Source organism: Apium graveolens, chromosome 6 (assembly GCF_009905375.1).
Source record: "Apium graveolens cultivar Ventura chromosome 6, ASM990537v1, whole genome shotgun sequence".
Lineage (NCBI taxonomy): Eukaryota > Viridiplantae > Streptophyta > Magnoliopsida > Apiales > Apiaceae > Apium > Apium graveolens.
In genome coordinates this window covers 57,461,714-57,479,002 of record NC_133652.1, presented here as the reverse complement: position 1 = coordinate 57,479,002, position 17,289 = coordinate 57,461,714, and the positions used below count along the sequence as shown (strand labels likewise).

General features: G+C 35.9%; 2 protein-coding genes and 1 pseudogene across 2 annotated transcripts; 1 reads left to right on the top strand and 2 right to left on the bottom strand.

Moving 5' to 3' along the window:
- Nucleotides 1-1,551: 1,551 nt before the first annotated feature.
- On the bottom strand, nucleotides 1,552-2,325 carry LOC141665101 (uncharacterized). The gene has a single exon (XM_074471083.1). The coding sequence runs from the start codon at nucleotides 2,323-2,325 to the stop codon at nucleotides 1,552-1,554; it is 774 nt and encodes a 257-aa protein (XP_074327184.1).
- A 597-nt stretch (nucleotides 2,326-2,922) lies between these two features.
- On the bottom strand, nucleotides 2,923-15,375 carry LOC141665100 (serine carboxypeptidase 1-like; annotated as a pseudogene).
- LOC141668454 (uncharacterized) lies at nucleotides 11,327-12,740 on the top strand. The gene is made up of 4 exons (XM_074475348.1): nucleotides 11,327-11,737; nucleotides 11,826-12,089; nucleotides 12,197-12,483; nucleotides 12,566-12,740. The coding sequence occupies exons 1-4, from the start codon at nucleotides 11,327-11,329 to the stop codon at nucleotides 12,738-12,740; spliced, it is 1,137 nt and encodes a 378-aa protein (XP_074331449.1).
- Nucleotides 15,376-17,289: the final 1,914 nt, after the last annotated feature.

Genomic DNA, 17,289 nt, shown 5'->3' with positions numbered 1-17,289 from the left:
CTTACTTTGCAATGCCTTTTCTAAATGGCTTGTATCATCATACTGGTTCATCCGCTGCTCATGGGCTTGAAGTGAACCAACTAGCTCATCAATAGAAATTGTGGACAAATCTTTTGACTCCTCGATAGAAGTAACGACATAGTCAAATTTTCTTGTCAATGAGCGGAGTAATTTTTCCATGACCCGAACATCATCGAGACTTTCTCCGTTTCTCTTCATCTCATTTGTCATCATTTTCAAACGCGTAACATATTCACCAATATTTTCTGAGGTCTTCATTTTTATATTTTCGAACTCCCCGCGTAGAACTTGGAGCCGCACCTTTTTTACTTTCTCCACGCCTTGGAATGATTTCTGCAAAATCTCCCACGCATCTTTTGCTGTTTTTGCTTCTGAAATTTTTTCAAAGGTAGATTCATCAACACCTTGAAAAATTGTGTACAACGCCTTTTTGTCCTTTTTACGGGACTCCTTTAACGCCATCTTCTCGGCATTTGGAAGTGCTGCTTCAGCGGTTGCATCTGCGGGCTCGTTAAACCCACTTTCGACAATATCCCAATTGTCGTAGGAACCGAGTAACACCTTCATTTGGATACTCCAATTCCCGTAATTTGTGGACGTCAATTTTGGAATATTTGGTTGCACCATATTCGCCATTTTCTTGAACGGAACGCTGGCTCGGATACCACTTGTTGGAAACGTATATGGGCTTGGGCTTAATATAGATCAAATTGATATGACTCAAACACACACTGTATATCTTTGATATTGAAACAAACACCAAGTTTATTTTAAATCTCACAACCACAAAGCTACAGCTTGACACAAGGCTACGGCCTTATTTCTTTCTCTCTGTTGCTTTACAAACTCACTTCTGTGTATTCTATTACATTCAGAGAGGACCAGCCTATTTATAGGCTTCATATATGCATGCATTACATCAGGGCTTACATCACTACTATTTATTACTACATAGACTTTTACCAGCCTACAATACTGACTAACTTAACATGCAGCCTACCATATTTTACGAATCTATAATTATTGCCAGCCTTCAGACCTTATCTTGACAACCCAGCCTTCTAATCTTGAACAACTGTTATATGGTACGCATTTGAAGGGAGACTTCATCACATCTCTTGTATGAATTCTTGACCATGCATGCAGGTTGCCTACCATAATATATGCTTCTCTGTTGCTGGATATATAGCTGGTGCCTGGTGTAGTGTCAACCTTGAATACTATCACCATAATTTATTACACACGCCACCTTGCATGTATTGGTAATCTAGTGCCCACCATATTTTTAGGAATTAACTTCTGGTTGCTGCTCTTATTTTCTTTCCTTCATATTACTACATCTATAACCCAGCTGTATGTTATTTATTTCAAATTATGGAAGAGTTTGAATTCTAACAAATCTTTGGTTTTGATGTTATTTTTTGAATATACTTCTCACCATCGAAGCTCTGGTCATCGCGTATACATTCTTAAACAAGACAACCACCTCAAGAATAAGAAAAAAGGATCTAAACTTTCGATATAGTGTGGTTATCGAATTTTAAGTGTTTCCTTGGAGGGGTCACTAATACTAGCAGCATCAAGATTTATGCAGCCAACCATCAGATTTTGCTTGTAAGGAAGGTAAGTTCTCTTTTTTATCTCTTCTGCTGCTTCTCGGTTCACCTTATAATGCCGTTCATGAGCCGACAACATCGCCCCCTCTTTATTCTTTCTGTTTCTGCTCGAAACTGAATTAGTACTACTACTTGAGTTCTTTAGATCACTGTTTTTAAGTTTCTTCAAAGCATCGTATTTTTTGCTGGTTTCATGACCCTCGGAGGCATTACGAGACAACAAATCTTTTAGCTTCAGTTTCTTGTATAACCAACCAAAACTTGAACTCCAAGATGAAGACGTGTCGTCTTTCTTTTCTTGGCGAACTGGGAAGTGCTCAGAACATATTTTATTACTCCGGCTAAATGACATTCTACTCTGGATAATTTTCTTATGTTTTGGCTCACAGGTACGTTTGATCATCCCACCATCAATAAGTTCATCAGCTGAAGAAACAAGAATGTGATTTGAATAATCGCCAGGAATGAACATAAATGGTTTATGGTCATCATGTTTTTTATCGAAACCATGATGATGATCATATTTCAAATGTTCATCAGGGATGAAGGAGAAAGAGATTTGGTGGCTAGGACTTGTAGGTGCACTGAAGTAGTTGTTAAATCCTCGCCGGCTTTCAGGAGCACTGTCGTAAAGAAAATTGTTTCTGTTGTCGAAGCTAAAATCTGAACCGGCTAGTGATGACACCATAATAGAGTACGAGGTTCTTAAATGCAACCTTTTGTAAGTGAATGAATTTATTCTACTATCTGAGATGTGAAAATGTGATTGTATATATAGATTTAATAAACGTTTATGTTGGAAATTGTTAGCATTTTATTTTGTCTTTGAAAATGACCTTTTTCGGATATTATAATTGGCTTCTAGGAGGTCAAGAACAAAGTATTAGAAAGCAATGAATATTTAACCAGTTAATACATGTGCTAGGAAAGAGCCTATTAAACTATTAGCTTCTGGAGGTGAATAAGAAAAAACAACTATAATTTCCATGGACTAATGTTGTTGGCCTGGCCGGTGTGTATATTATCTGTGCTAAAGTGATAGATTCTGTTATTCTGGAGACAGTCTGCAGATAAACGCGTGAAACAACTTCTTGTTAAATTTATGTTGAATTTTTAATGAAGATTACGTTATTGAGGAGATTACGAAGATCAAACTGTACAAGTCCATCGTCTCTGGGAGAGGCAGAGATTAGGACTAGTTTCGGGTATTCATTCATTTTTCATACTAAGACATACATTAACTTGTCGAATAAAAACAATCATGTGTTGTTGGGATGTATTCGAATCTGATTCAGCGAGTGTGACATATAACAAGATCATACATCAAATAATCAGATGCACAAATGGCAGTTGTGATCATCTTTACAATAAGAAATTAAAGTTTCCTCTCCCGGATTTCACTGAATCTTTTTCAGTTCTCATTAGACGGAGGAAGCTCTCCAGCCAAAAAGGAAGAGAACAAAGCAAGTGCACGAGAAGGCTGATAACTTGGAACAAAATGTCCGGATCCCCTTACAGTCACAAATGTCAAATTTTCGTATCCAACTGCATATCCTCCCACCTTGAAAAGCATCATTGAAGAAATAAAGAATTGGTGATTTGACAATTAGAAGAAGGGTTTTGTGTGTGCTTGCTGATAATGTAGTATTTGTACCTCAGCCTGAGTGTACCAGGGGTACCATTGTGTTTTGACTGTAGTTTGAAGATAGTCTATGGCATATCTTGTTGTTGTCACTGACACTACGCCATCCGTGTCCCCGCTGCATACTTAAACTCCATTTTAGTCATACAAATTCTTAACAGTTCATAATGTTTCTAATTTCGAGAAAAAAATTTGTTCACCTATATAGCCAGACACTGATGCCACTGTTCATAAGTTCCTTGATAACTGGCAAGACTGTTGATGGGACTTCCGTATAATCAATTACACCACTACAGATAACAACGTTATATAATTAGTCAGAGTACCAATTGTAAGTCAAATAATTTTAAGATTAGATGATAAGCTGTGATTTAACAATCTACTAGATATGTGTACCTGCAAGATTCCCATGTCTTTGGAGGAACAGTGACATGAAGTGATGTCTGAACTTGCTGAGTGTTCAAGTAGGTGTAGATATAATTATCCGTGCATGGATCAAATCCTGATATCTGTTCAGTAATAGTAATATAAGAAAACAGTGAGGAAAACAAAATATAAGTCAGTATGCAAATTATGGTACTGCAAAAATTCCATTTTATTAGAACATACCGACGGTGAATCAGTTGAGGAACCGCACAAGGGAGCATATATATCATAGGGAAAGATATCGCCAACATTTGCTTGATCAAGGGAAGTTTCACATGCTTCTGAAATATTTGCATTTGCTGAAAAGTTGCAGTTTAGGATGATGCCCTCATAAACTTCATCAGATAGTAAAGCATGTGACCAGTAGTAATCTATTGTTCCTTTAAATTGAGTTTCCTCGTCTATGTATGCGTTACCAATCTGCAAATTAAGGTACTCCATGTCAGTTATCATTGTTCATGTTTTATACGTGCTACCATGTGATCGTTTAATTGCTTCAAGTAAGAAACTCACAGCAATTCCTTTTAGGTTAATAATAGTTTGATTGGTGATTTTGTTGTTCTGAAGAATTAGTTGAGCTAATTGAGGAATATAGTGTCCTGCATAACTCTCTCCAGTAATGAAGAAATCTCGGGTTTGGTATTCGGGAAACCTTGCTAGCCAATTTATTAAAAATGTATAAGCATCTTCTGCAGTTTTTGTATCTCCAGTTACATAATCTGATGTTGTGTTGGAGTATGAAAATCCAACACCAGCTGGGGACTCCAAGAATAACATGTTTGCTTCTGCATTGCAAATTCAACTATTGTTAGTGACCAGACAATGTACATATTAGAAATTATTGTTTGATGAGTAATTTTGAAATTATTTATGAACAACTAATCTATTTACCATTGTTCCAAGCATACTTGTTCTGGGATAAAGTTTAGCCATCACTATTGACTCTAAATGGACCAACACTACTAGAAATAGTAGATACGACATCGGTCCTTAGACATCGGCATGTAATGCACCCGATGTTAAAATGCAGTTTAACATCGGTTTTGTAAAAAGCGATGTTGAATACGCATATTGACATCGGTTTCACTTAGTAGCCGTTGTCTATCTTCAGAAATTAAAAAGGCCACAAATTTTTTTTTAACTTTGACATCAGTTCATTTTGTTAACCGTTGTCTATGGCCTTTTAAAAAAAATAAAAATTACTTAACTCCCCCCCCCCGCTTTTCAGTACACTTTCCCCCCTTTAATTTTAACAAAAAATTCACTTTAACATATTTTCCCCCCTTTCCAAAAAACCTCCCGCGAGCCTCTCATCTCTCCCCGACCCTCGCCTCTCTCGTCTCTCTCATCTCTCCCCTCCTTCTCTCTTAGTCTTCTTACCTTTCTTCTCTCTTCTTACCTTAGTCTCTGTTAACCGTCTCTTCTCTTTTTTCTCTGAAACCCTAATTTTAGCCCCAATTCTAATTCAAGATTTGGAGCTTCAAATTAGAGCAAATTAAACTTGAAATTGAGCTAGTATCGGGAGGTTGGAGCTAGTATCTGGAGGTAGACAGCATTTGGAGGTTGGAGCACTGAGGGTTTAGAACATTGGGGTTTCGGAACATTGAAAGCATCCGGAGGTATATTCTTCTTTACTTCTTTAGTGTTTATCTCCCTCATTTTTATGTTTAATATCTTCTTTGTGCATGTAAATGTTTTATGTTTATCTTCTTTTCTTCTTTACTGTTTTTCTTCTTTGTGCATGTAAATGTTTTATGTTTTTGGGGGTTTTATGTTTGTTTCTTTTTGGGGGTTTTATGTCCTGTTTTTGGGAATTTTATGTCATGTTAAATATTTTAGGTACACTGATGTAAATCAATGTTTTAGGTACATTGATGTAAATGTAAATGTTTCTGTTCTGTTTTTAATTATGTGTTTTCTGGGGGTTGTTCATACATATTAGTGTGTTTTGGGGGGTTTTTGGGGCTGCATTTGAACAGGTCTCAGATATGAACAAGTCTCTGCATTTCTTGTTTTGTATGATAGTCATTTCTCTGATATGAACAAGTCTCTGCATTCCTGATATGAACTATCTGTTACTTAATAAATTATGGGCTGAATTTGTTTCAATACTCAAGTTCTCACTGAGTTTTATTTATGTGAAGGAAATTTAACAATTGTCTGGGCTGTGAATGTTGGAATTATTGGTTTTTAATTATGTGATATTTTCAAATATCTTGGTTTAATTTGTTTTAATTATCTTGGTTTAATTTAGTCTAGTTTATAAATTTAGTCTAGTTTTGTAATTAATTGGGTATATGTATAGGATCTTAGAGTAATGAATTAGTACTATAAATTATTAGGATATCAAGGTATTTACTCCTTTCTAAGTTTATATAATTAATCCCCACAGTAACCAACACAAATTTGATATGCCTTTTATTAAATAATTATAAATAGGTATGTGTTGGATTTTTAATATTTATAGTGGCTATCAGGTAGGGAAATTTGATGGATAAGACATGGATTTTGCAAGATAGGGATTCTTTAGCATTTGAAATGGGGGTGGAAAACTTCTTGATATATGCTGAAGAAAATTCTGAAGATCGTAACAAAATTCCTTGCCCTTGTGGACGATGCGCCAATTTTAAAAAATTCTCTATAAAAACAATCAGGGGCCATATCTATGACAATGGCGTTTATCTAGGTTATGTGCATTGGGTTTGGCACGGGGAGACTGCTTCTACGGGTCCTAAATCTTCAAGTGCTAGTTGTCCACCTGAAGAGCAAGCTCCAGACCCACCTCCTGAGCAAGCCTCTGATGAAGCGTCAGAGCAAGATCAGGAGCATGTCGCTGCTTCGGAAACTGTTGATGTTTGTGAAGCGGCATATAACTAGAGTCAATATGATAATGATTCATATCAGTTTAGGAGGTTCGTAGCCGATGCTGAGCAACCTCTATATGAGGGTAGTGACTGTACTAAGTTAGAGTCGATGTTGAAGTTGCATAACTGGAAATCTAGGTTTGGTATTACCGATAGTGCCTTCACTGACCTCCTTTCTTCTGTTGGGTCTCTACTTCCCAAAGATAATGTGTTACCTAGTAATGCATATGAAGCAAAAAAAAACCTCTCCAATTTAGGTCTAGAGTATATAAAGTTCCATTCATGTCCGAATGACTGTGTACTGTACAGGGGTGTACATGCTGATGCAACCAAGTGTCCTAAGTGTCGACTTTCTCGGTGGAAGTTGACAAAGAAAGGTGAAGAGAGGATTAATCTTCCAGCCAAAGTCATGTGGTATTTTCCAATAATTCCTAGATTTAAACGTATGTTTAAATCTCCTTCCACCGCTAAACTAATGTGTTGGCATGCGCAACAGCGGACACAAGATGGTAAAATGCGACATCCAGCCGACTCTCCATCTTGGAAAAATATAGATTATAGGTGGCCATCCTTTGGTAGTGAACCTAGAAACCTTCGCTTGGCTTTATCGGCGGATGGTGTAAACCCGCACAATAATGGCCTATCTAATAGATATAGTTGCTGGCCAGTCATATTGGTGACTTACAATCTTCCTCCCTGGTTTTGTATGAAAAGAAAATTTATGATGTTGTCGATATTGGTCCCTGGCCCGCATGAGCCTGGTAGTAACATCGACATCTACTTACAACCGATGATTGATGATTTAAAAAAGCTTTGGAAGGAAGGGGAACCAAATATGTATGACGCGTATAACAAATCATTTTTCACTTTAAAAGCAGTTTTAATGTGGACGATAAATGACTTCCCTGCTTACGGAAATTTATCTGGCTGCGTTAATAAGGGTTATAAGTGTTGTCCAGTTTGTGGAGATGACACCGTAGCTAAATTTTTGACTCATAGTAGGAAAATGTGCTACCAAGGGCATCGTCGATATTTGCCTCTACATCATCCTTATAGAAGGCAGAAGGCTGCTTTTAATGGACAACAAGAGTTTGGGCAGCCGCGTCGAACCCTATCCGGAGAAGAAGTGTTAGCAGAGCAAGAACAAATCAAATTTGAATTTGGGAAGAAAATGAAGAAGGCAAAGAAGGTTGAAAGTCCATGGAAGAAAAAGTCAGTATTTTTCGAGTTAGAATATTGGAAATTGCACCATGTTAGGCACTGTATTGATGTCATGCATGTCGAGAAGAATGTATGTGATAGTCTGATTGGCACATTACTAAATATGCGCCATAAGACAAAGGATAGTGCGGCAGCCCGTCGTGATATGATGGAAATGGGCGTTAGATATGATTTGGCTCCCCAAGTAGGAGTAAAGAAAACCTATTTGCCTCCTTCTCCCTTTACTTTGTCAAAGGCAGAAAAAAGGACTTTCTTGTCATCATTATTGTCGATAAAACTTCCATACGGACATGCATCGAACATAAAAAATTGTGTTTCCATGCCTGATTTGAATATTTACGGGCTGAAATCACATGATTGCCACATTCTTCTCCAACAATTACTCTCGGTTGCAATACGCTCCGTTCTTCCGAAGCATGTTAGGGTCACAATTATTAGATTGTGTTTCTTTTTTAATGCTTTGTGCAACAAAGTAGTAGATGTGTCAAAACTGGATAAGCTGTAGTCAGATGTTATACTAACCTTATGCGATCTAGAAAAGGTTTTCCATGCGTCATTTTTTGATGTAATGGTACATATAGTAGTCCACTTGGTCCAGGAACTACGCTTATGTGGACCAGTATTTTATAGGTGGATGTATGCGTTTGAACGGTTTAATAAAGTACTAAAGAGTTATGTTCGAAACTGTTATTATCCCGAAGGTTGTATGGCAGAGAGTTACCTTGGAGAAGAGTCCGTAGAATTCTGCACCGAGTTTCTTAGTCAGAATTACTCCACTGCCGGTCTTCCAAAGGACCAAGATAATAAGATATCAGGTCCATTATCCGCTGTGATAATAAAATCAGTGGAAGAGAAGGAGCGAAATGAAGCACATCTACATGTCCTTCTAAACAACGCTAAAGTGTTTCCATATATTCTGTGAGTTTATGCAGTTTGTTGTTTTCAATTCCTCATTATCCAGTAATTAGTCTTGTAATGTGTCTTTAATATATCATTCCATATGCATTTTTCAGAATGCATAAGGAATATCTTGAAGAAATTCACCGAGGGAAAAGGAAAAGCTTACATTGGCTCATGAGAGAGCACAATCGGCTCTTTGCTGATTGGTTTCAAAACAAAGTCAGTGTTGTATTAGGTTCTTTGATCTGTAGTGTAATGACGACTATTAGCTATTTAGGATTTAAAATTTCTTATCATATCTGTAGGTGAATGATGAACTAAGGGAGAACAACAAAGGTGTTTCAGATACGATAAGATGGCTCGCTGCCAAGCCATCATTTTCAGTACTAACTTATCAAGGTTATCTAGTGAATGGAGTGTGATATTTTACAAAGGAACGAGATGACATACGCGTTGTTCAAAACAGCGGGGTGTCTGTCATTGCTAAAGCGGTCCAGGTTTCTAGTGCCAAGGACTTGAACCCCGTAGAAAGTGATTTGACATTTTACGGTATCATACAAGAGATATGGGAATTAGACTACCATGCATTCAAAGCTCCCTTGTTCCTGTATAAATGGGCAAGTAATGATAAAGAAATAAGGGTTGATGATCTTGGGTTCACACTTGTGGATTTTAGTCGACAAGGTCACAAAAAAGATAAATATGTTTCTGTTGACCAAGTCAAGCAAGTGTTTTACCTTGAAGATCCCGTTGATGCTACCTGGTCTATTGTTCTGTCCTCCACAACTCGAGACTACCAAGAATTGTATAATGAAGATGACTTAGGAGACACGATCATGGAACATCCCCCATTCTGCACTGAAATCCCCGTTACTGATGTCACTACTGATGATGTCGCTCATACTGCTAGACCTAATGTTGAGGGAATTTGGATTAAAAATACTGCTACTAAAACTCCTGCACCTAATGTCGTTACTGACTGATGATGTAGCTTTATGTAAAATATATATCTAAATGGGAATTTGAATGACTGAATGAACCATATATATTTGCCTTTAATTGTGTTATAATGTGTAAAATATATTGTTAATTTTTTTCTTTTATTTTGCATTGTTATAATCATATAAGTAGTTCATCCATAATTACTGATTGATGGCATTATTTTTTCTTTAATTATTTTGCATTATTTAATTGTACTTCTATAAAATACTTTAGAGTTATTTCGGATGTGATTAATTACTGATTGCAGTTTAGGTAAATTATTGTTCTTGTATAGTTGTATTCGTACTTGCTGATTTTACAATTTATTATTTATGCTTGACTGTAATTAATGACGGACTGAAAATATATTGTTCAACTGATGGCTTTATTATTCAATTTAATGCAGACTAAGGGAGCAAAATGGCAAAGAAGCAAAAAGCCAAGAAAGTAATTTTCGAAGAAAATGACAGGAAGAATAACTCTGAAAAGGTTGATGATGAGATTGTTCCTGATGTCAAAACTTCAGAGACTTGTAATGAAAAGTTGGTTCAAGTCCCTCCACAATATCAAACTCAAAGTAGTGGTGAAGAAACGATGACCACTTCTGAATCTGTAAAAAAAAGGCTAGGAGGTGCGCGTGGTGTTTCAGCTCTTCACAAAGTAGTGGTGAAGAAAGCTCGGGGAAAGAAATTTAAAGTTAGATACAATGATTTTGGAGTTCCCATCGGAAATACCAGGCCTACTTTACAGTCTTACATAGGAATGCTCGCAAGGACAATGATTCCAATCGACACTGAAAACTGGCCAAAAGTGGATTGTGATCTAAAAGCAAAATTATGGGATGATGTCCAGGTAAATTATATCCCTTGTTGACTTCTTCATTTTATTTAAATTGTGACTATAAATTATGTGGCTAATTTATATTATGTGGCTCTTTAGGACACATTCAAAATTGCCCCAGAAAGTGAGAAGCTTGTGCTACAATCGGCAGGTGAAAAATGGAGGCAGTTTAAAGCTGATTTAACTGCAAAATATGTGATGCCATTTATTGGAAAAAAGAAGAAATTGATGAAGCCTCCGAAGAAGTATGCGTTTGTTGGTAAAGAACCTTGGAAGAAATTTGTTGCAGAGAGGACGAGCCCCAAATGGCTGGTATGAATATATTCTACTAATAAAATATACATGATTGCCATTTTACTTGCTAAATGATTAAATAAATTTTGGTTAAATAATATTTATTAATTTTTACTAATTTATTTTGGTGCAGGAACAACGTAAGTTACAGAGCAATAGAGTGGCTAAACGGAAATATCATCACCGCTTGTCAAGGAAGGGGTATATTGGTTTGCGAGAAGAAGAAGTAAGAACCATATCTATTTGGCTTTGCAATTCTAAGTTTTAAGGGAGTTTAAACATTTTCTCTTTTTTAACAGATAAAGAAAGGGAACTTAAAGCGGAAAGAGAAACCTGATCGTGCAATTTTTTGGTGGAAGGCTAGGATGCCAAAGAATCCTGATGAGCTTACTGAAGAGCAAGCGGAAATAAATGCGAGAATTGTAAGTGATATTTTTAATACTGCATTCCCTTCAAAGATAATTGTGTCATAAATAATGCACTAATTGTTTGCATTTATTTTACAGGCTGAGTTACTTGAAATGAAGGAGAAGGGTGAATTTGTTCCACATGGAACAGAAGATGTGTTGACTACGGCACTTCAGACTCCTGAGCACGCAGGATGGGTTCGAGGGGTTGGCGGCTTTGTCACTCCAACAGCATTCTTCAATTTGCCGAAAGCGAAAAAGACTAAAATTACCAAGGCAGAGTTGTTGGATCAGTTGGAAAGAAATCAGCGGGAGATGGCTGAACTTAAGGCCCTGGTTAATGCTTCGAATGGTCACTCTCCTATGTTCTCTGACAAATCAAGTTATCAAGTACCTGTTAATAAAGAGGGAGCTGCTGATAAGCGGAATGTTGGAGTTGCTGTTAAACCGCTGAGTGCCAAACAGTTGTTGGTAAATGATGAAGACTTTGTTGGTTTTGACCCCTCTCCTCCGAGCGGAAAGAAGGTAAAATATTATTAAGATCTACTAGATATATGCCTACAGACTTGGGATTTATGCAATAAAATTAAATTGATCCCTCACTATAATGTAGGGTCCACAGTCATGTGAGCTTGCACTGGATTGCATAGAGAACAAGGTTGCTTTTGGAACAGTTTTTGATGATCACGAAGAGATGAATGTTTCAGTACACGGAGTGCCTCTAAAGCCCGGACATGTTCGTGTGTCGGTTGACGGACACATCCAGCCAGAGGCGTCGGTTCCAGTGCCCATACCTGGTGAAATTGAGGTTGTACGCCAAGCAGTTGGCTCTCACGTAGCATGGCCTCGTGAATTGATCATCTACCCAACTGTGGCGGTATATTATATAAAAATTATGTCAATATACTCTGAATTGATTGTTGCATTCTATAGTAGTTATGTCAATAATAACCGATTATTCTTGTTTTATTTAATTCTGTATAGAAAAAGAAAAAGGAAGTGTTGCAGGGGCAGTCTAAGCGGAAAGATGAGTTGCAGAAACTTCAAGATGATTATAGAAAAATGAAGCTAAACAAGAATGTGCCAAAGCAGTACAAGGTGTTATACAAACATGCTGCAGTCTTCATGAAAGCCACTGGGGAGTCAATACCAATTCCGTGTGATTCGGACGTGTTTGGGACTGAGAAAATAATTTATATATTGCATGAAAATGTGAAAGCATTGTTGGAGTTCGATATGATTGGCCAAGCTGCAATATCTGCTTATATGGCGTAAGTTAATTTTTTATCGTTACATATTCAATATTCATGTTTTATACGGATATTATAAGTAATGTAATTCACTCCCTGGTAGGCTCTTGCAAAGACTGATTAAGATTGAGAGGAAGAATGATGATGTGGTCTTATATGGATTTTTCGATCCAGGAGCTACATTTATGTTGAACAAATCTTTTCATTCTTATTTTGTTAATCGGTTGAAAGAGAGTAGTCCCTATCGCATGTACTTCATGCCACATAATCATAAGTAAGTATTTTTAATTTAGACATGCTTTTACAAATTAATATATTTAGGTAGTTTTTTTAAAATTTCTGACTTGTGTTTTTCTTTTTTCTTTTTTATAAACATAGTTGCCACTGGATTTTGGTTGTAATTTGGGATGGCGACATTTATATTCTGAACCCTCTGCCACATCCAACACATTTTGATGAGTTGGAAAAATCATTAACAGAGTAATATATTTCTGTTAATTACTATATATAAATATATATATATATATAGTAAATATTCTCCCTTTTGAAAAATAATCATGTATATTATTGTTGTTCTGCAATGTAGAGCGATGAAATCCTACAATGCTCAAACTGGAAGGGGAAATAAAGCTCCTCAGATAAAGAATCTTCTTGTAAGTTTTTTGTATTTTTTTATCACTTTGTAATTTTAATTAATTTCTGGTGCTAATTCAGATTTTATATTGTAACAGGGATCTCCCAAACAACCAGGAGGGGTTGAATGTGGCTATGTTATAATGCGATACATGAAAGATATCATTGCTGATAAGGAGCTATCTTTTACTACCAAGGTATATATGCAAATCATTTCCGATAGATGGCATGTAGAATTTTTTTGTGTAGTTTTTCAGGACAGATAAATATGAGTGCCATTTTTATTATCAGTTTTTATTATTAGTGATTTCCAGATGGATCTTGTTTTTATTAGTGATAAGGAACTATCTGGTATATAGTTTTGGATTAACGAAGAAAATTACGGTTAAATATAGAAAAGGTCCTCTTCTGGTTAAATTATAAATAGTTGGTTCTGTTTATTTTTAATTATACATATGGCAATTCTGGTTAATAATATTCTGGTTGCTAATTTTTACGTGTGTTTTATAGTGGGCAGCCAAAACTCGAAAGTCCTACACAAGGCAGGAGCTGGATGAGGTGCGGATGGAGGTGCTTGAATTTATCCAAGACAAGATGAAAATATGATAAGTATCTATATATATAGCTTTCCTCTGAACTATGTGAATTGATATTGTGTTTGCTGGTGGTTGGTGGTTAATTAAGGGATGTTTGGTGACAATTACATCCATCATTCTGATTTATGTTTGGAATTGTCGAAATTTGACAAGTGGTACATATTAACTAGTCAAACATGTTTAGAATGTTGGATGTAATAACTAGAGAATTTGGGTTTTATTGTTTTTAGTTGGGATGTTTATTTTAGACTTGGAATGTAATGTCCGAATTGAGCTCTTGTTGGATTGAATGTTAGTAAATTTGGTATCAATGTATACCTCTATATTTTTACAAATTTGGTTGGATGTATTGCATATTGTTGGTATTTTTCTGGTTGAAAATGCAATTGGTTCTCTGGGCTATTAATAGTACCAGGATGGCATATGCAATTTACAGTACATATATTAACATCAGAATGGTAATTTAAAATCGATGTAAAAATGAACAAAAGACATCAGGTGAAACAATATTAAAAGAAAAAGAACTACAAAAACCAATGTCAAATAGTCATTTGACATCGGTTCTGTAAAAAAATCAATGTATTTTAAGCCAAATAACATCGAATTTTCAATAGCTGATGTCTTAAATTTTACAATATTAAAGATTAAACATCGGTTAGAAAAAAACACTGATGTTAAACAAAAGGATTTAACATCACCAAATGAACGAAACCGATGTCTAACCCATTATTTTACATCGGTTGATAAAAGTACCCGATGTCTGATGGACCATTTCACATCGGTCAGACAATATAACCGATGTCTGATCTAGATTTTCACATCGGTTTGTTTGAAAGATTTTTAAAAATATATCTTTTAGAGATTGTAGGTTTCATGTTTTAATGGATAATTACCCCATAATATACTCATATTCACCTAGAAATACTGTAATATTAGCTGAAATTTGTTGCAAAGACATCAGAATTATTCTTAAAACCGATGTATAGCACTGTAATAGACATCGGCTGTGAACCGATGTCAAAGCCTAATGACATTTAACATCACACGCGAAGACATCGGTTCAGTTTTTTTTTAACATCGGTTCAGAACCGATGTCTGATCCCATATTTTTAGTAGTGCAAGTTCCATCATCGCTCCATTCCCAAAGGAAGAACAGCCAGGTCCTGTCATTCAAAATGATCATAGTAATTATCGAGTGAGGTTCATTGTTAATTTACATACTAGATTGAAGAAAAAGCCTTCAGTTTCATATTTTCAATTATGCAGTATGGCATGTACATTATATTGAGAAACTATACTTCTTTAGGATCCTATATTTACCTCCATTTAGCCATAGAACTAAAGGCTGGCTAGAAGAATTTTCAGACTGCGCAAGATAGTAGAAAAGTGCTCTTCCAGCAACCGGATCAACTGTGACATATCCGGAGTATTGATCAAAAGTTGCTCCATCAGGTTGCCCTGGCAATGAATCTAACTTGTCAGCTTCCTTCAATCCATCTTGAGATCCAATATACACAGGTGAATACTCGACATTTAGAACCTCATCACGAAAGGTAGATATACTTTTCGACTTCTGAGCTTTGATAAGCTTTTCAAGAGGGTTATTTCCATTTGCACCATAACATTGTACAGAAGCCACAAAGCATAGCAAAGAAAGTGATAAAAGATGTGCAATCTTTGTCATTCTTGACTGCTAGGTACAGAAACTATAGCTAGCTTTGTTGATGGTGGTAACATTAATATGGCTTTCCTTTTATACATGTAATTTCTTGTAACAAATTGTTGGGTGTATCACTTATTTCTTATTCTGGTTGAGTTTACAACCTATGCTTATATAGTTTACTTGCTTGGTCTTATAAACCATGCTGGCTTACTTATGAACGACGTTTTTAATCTTTCCAGACTTCCAAACACAAGCTGCTGAGTCAAAACTAACAAAACTTAGAAGTTTAGAGGCAAATGAGGTGTGCCTCACACTACAAGAAAACAGGACAAAACCGACAGTCAAAAACGGTCGGTTAAGAGACAACAAGGTCGGTTAAAATAGTCATAACCGACCATAGGGCATGGTCGGTTTTAACCTGGTCGGTTATGACTATTTAATAAATAATTTATCATTAATCTCATAGTTATTCATGTATTTCATAAAATACACACACACACTATAATTACAATAAATAAAACTAACTTACAAATTATCTACTACCAAACTTCAATTCTCACAACAAACACTATATAAAAAAAATAAAAACATTAAATACATACAACAACATTTAATACATACACCAACATAAATACACACACACATATTAATTACAAAATATGGAAAGAACTTACAATTTTCTAAAACTCTTCCACTTTAATCCTCAATCACTGGTGTCTTTTTAATTTTTTGCCCAAAATCAAGAAATGAGGGATATAACAAAAAAAAATAAAAAAATAGGTTAAAATCGACCGTCAGCGGTCGGTTTTAGGAAGCAGAATTAAACGACACTGTTTTCTCTATAACGGGTACTTTTTTTGTACTTTAAATTAATTTTTTATTATTCTACAAAACCGACCATGTGGTCGGTTTTAACCTGCAGAATTTGTGGATATAACCGACCACATATAGGTGGTCGGTTTTCAAAGTGACACATCAGTAAAACGGTGTCATTTTTTCAATAAAACCGACCACCAGTAGATGGTCGATTTTATGTGTGCCACGTCATCGATACGGTGTCGTTTAGTTGGCATATAACCGACCACTGACGTCGGTCGGTTTTAAGGTGACCAAATCGACGTCGGTCGGTTATGTCCGGTCGGTTTTACCCTGTTTTCTTGTAGTGTTAGATGTGCTTCTACATGAGATTAGTTACTTCTCATCCAAACATAGAGCTAGCATTTTTAAATACCTTTGCTAATTAAGCCCAATTAAATATTCCAAACAGAAAGGGCAAAAATTAAAAGTTGAAGAGCATGTATAAATTTTATCTAGAAAGAAAAACTGAACTACAAACAAGACAGGTTAACCAGGCTATGCAGAAACTACAAAAATAATAATAACAATCTCCGACTTGGGCTTTATATGAATCCAGAATCAATTATACAAAACTTTAGTGCGCAACTTTATGCTATTCATCGTCCTTAGATTTTACCAAAACAATTCGGTCCGTCTACTATATATGTATGAGATTATGGCGGCATTCGTCACAAACTTTACGTGACTAAACCTTCCAGGGTCACCACACAAATATATTCAACGACATGAATCAATGCATGGATAAGTGGCATGGAAATTACATGCAATGTGATCTATATAATGTCTATTTCCAACTAGTTCTTAGGCAATCTCTAATAAGATTAATTCCAATTTTCTCAACTCAATGTTAAACCACAATAAGAAAATTGAACAAAAGTAGAGTGACATTTAATAAAAATCCATCAACTGTATTCTGTAGAACATAAACAACTCAATGTTTATTACATAAAACACCAAAATACAAACTCCCACTAAACCAAAGTATCACATAAGGTAACACTCATATGAGCAGTATGCTTATGAAAGACCTTAGGTGTTAACGCCTTAGTGAGCGGATCCGCAATCATGGAGTTAGTA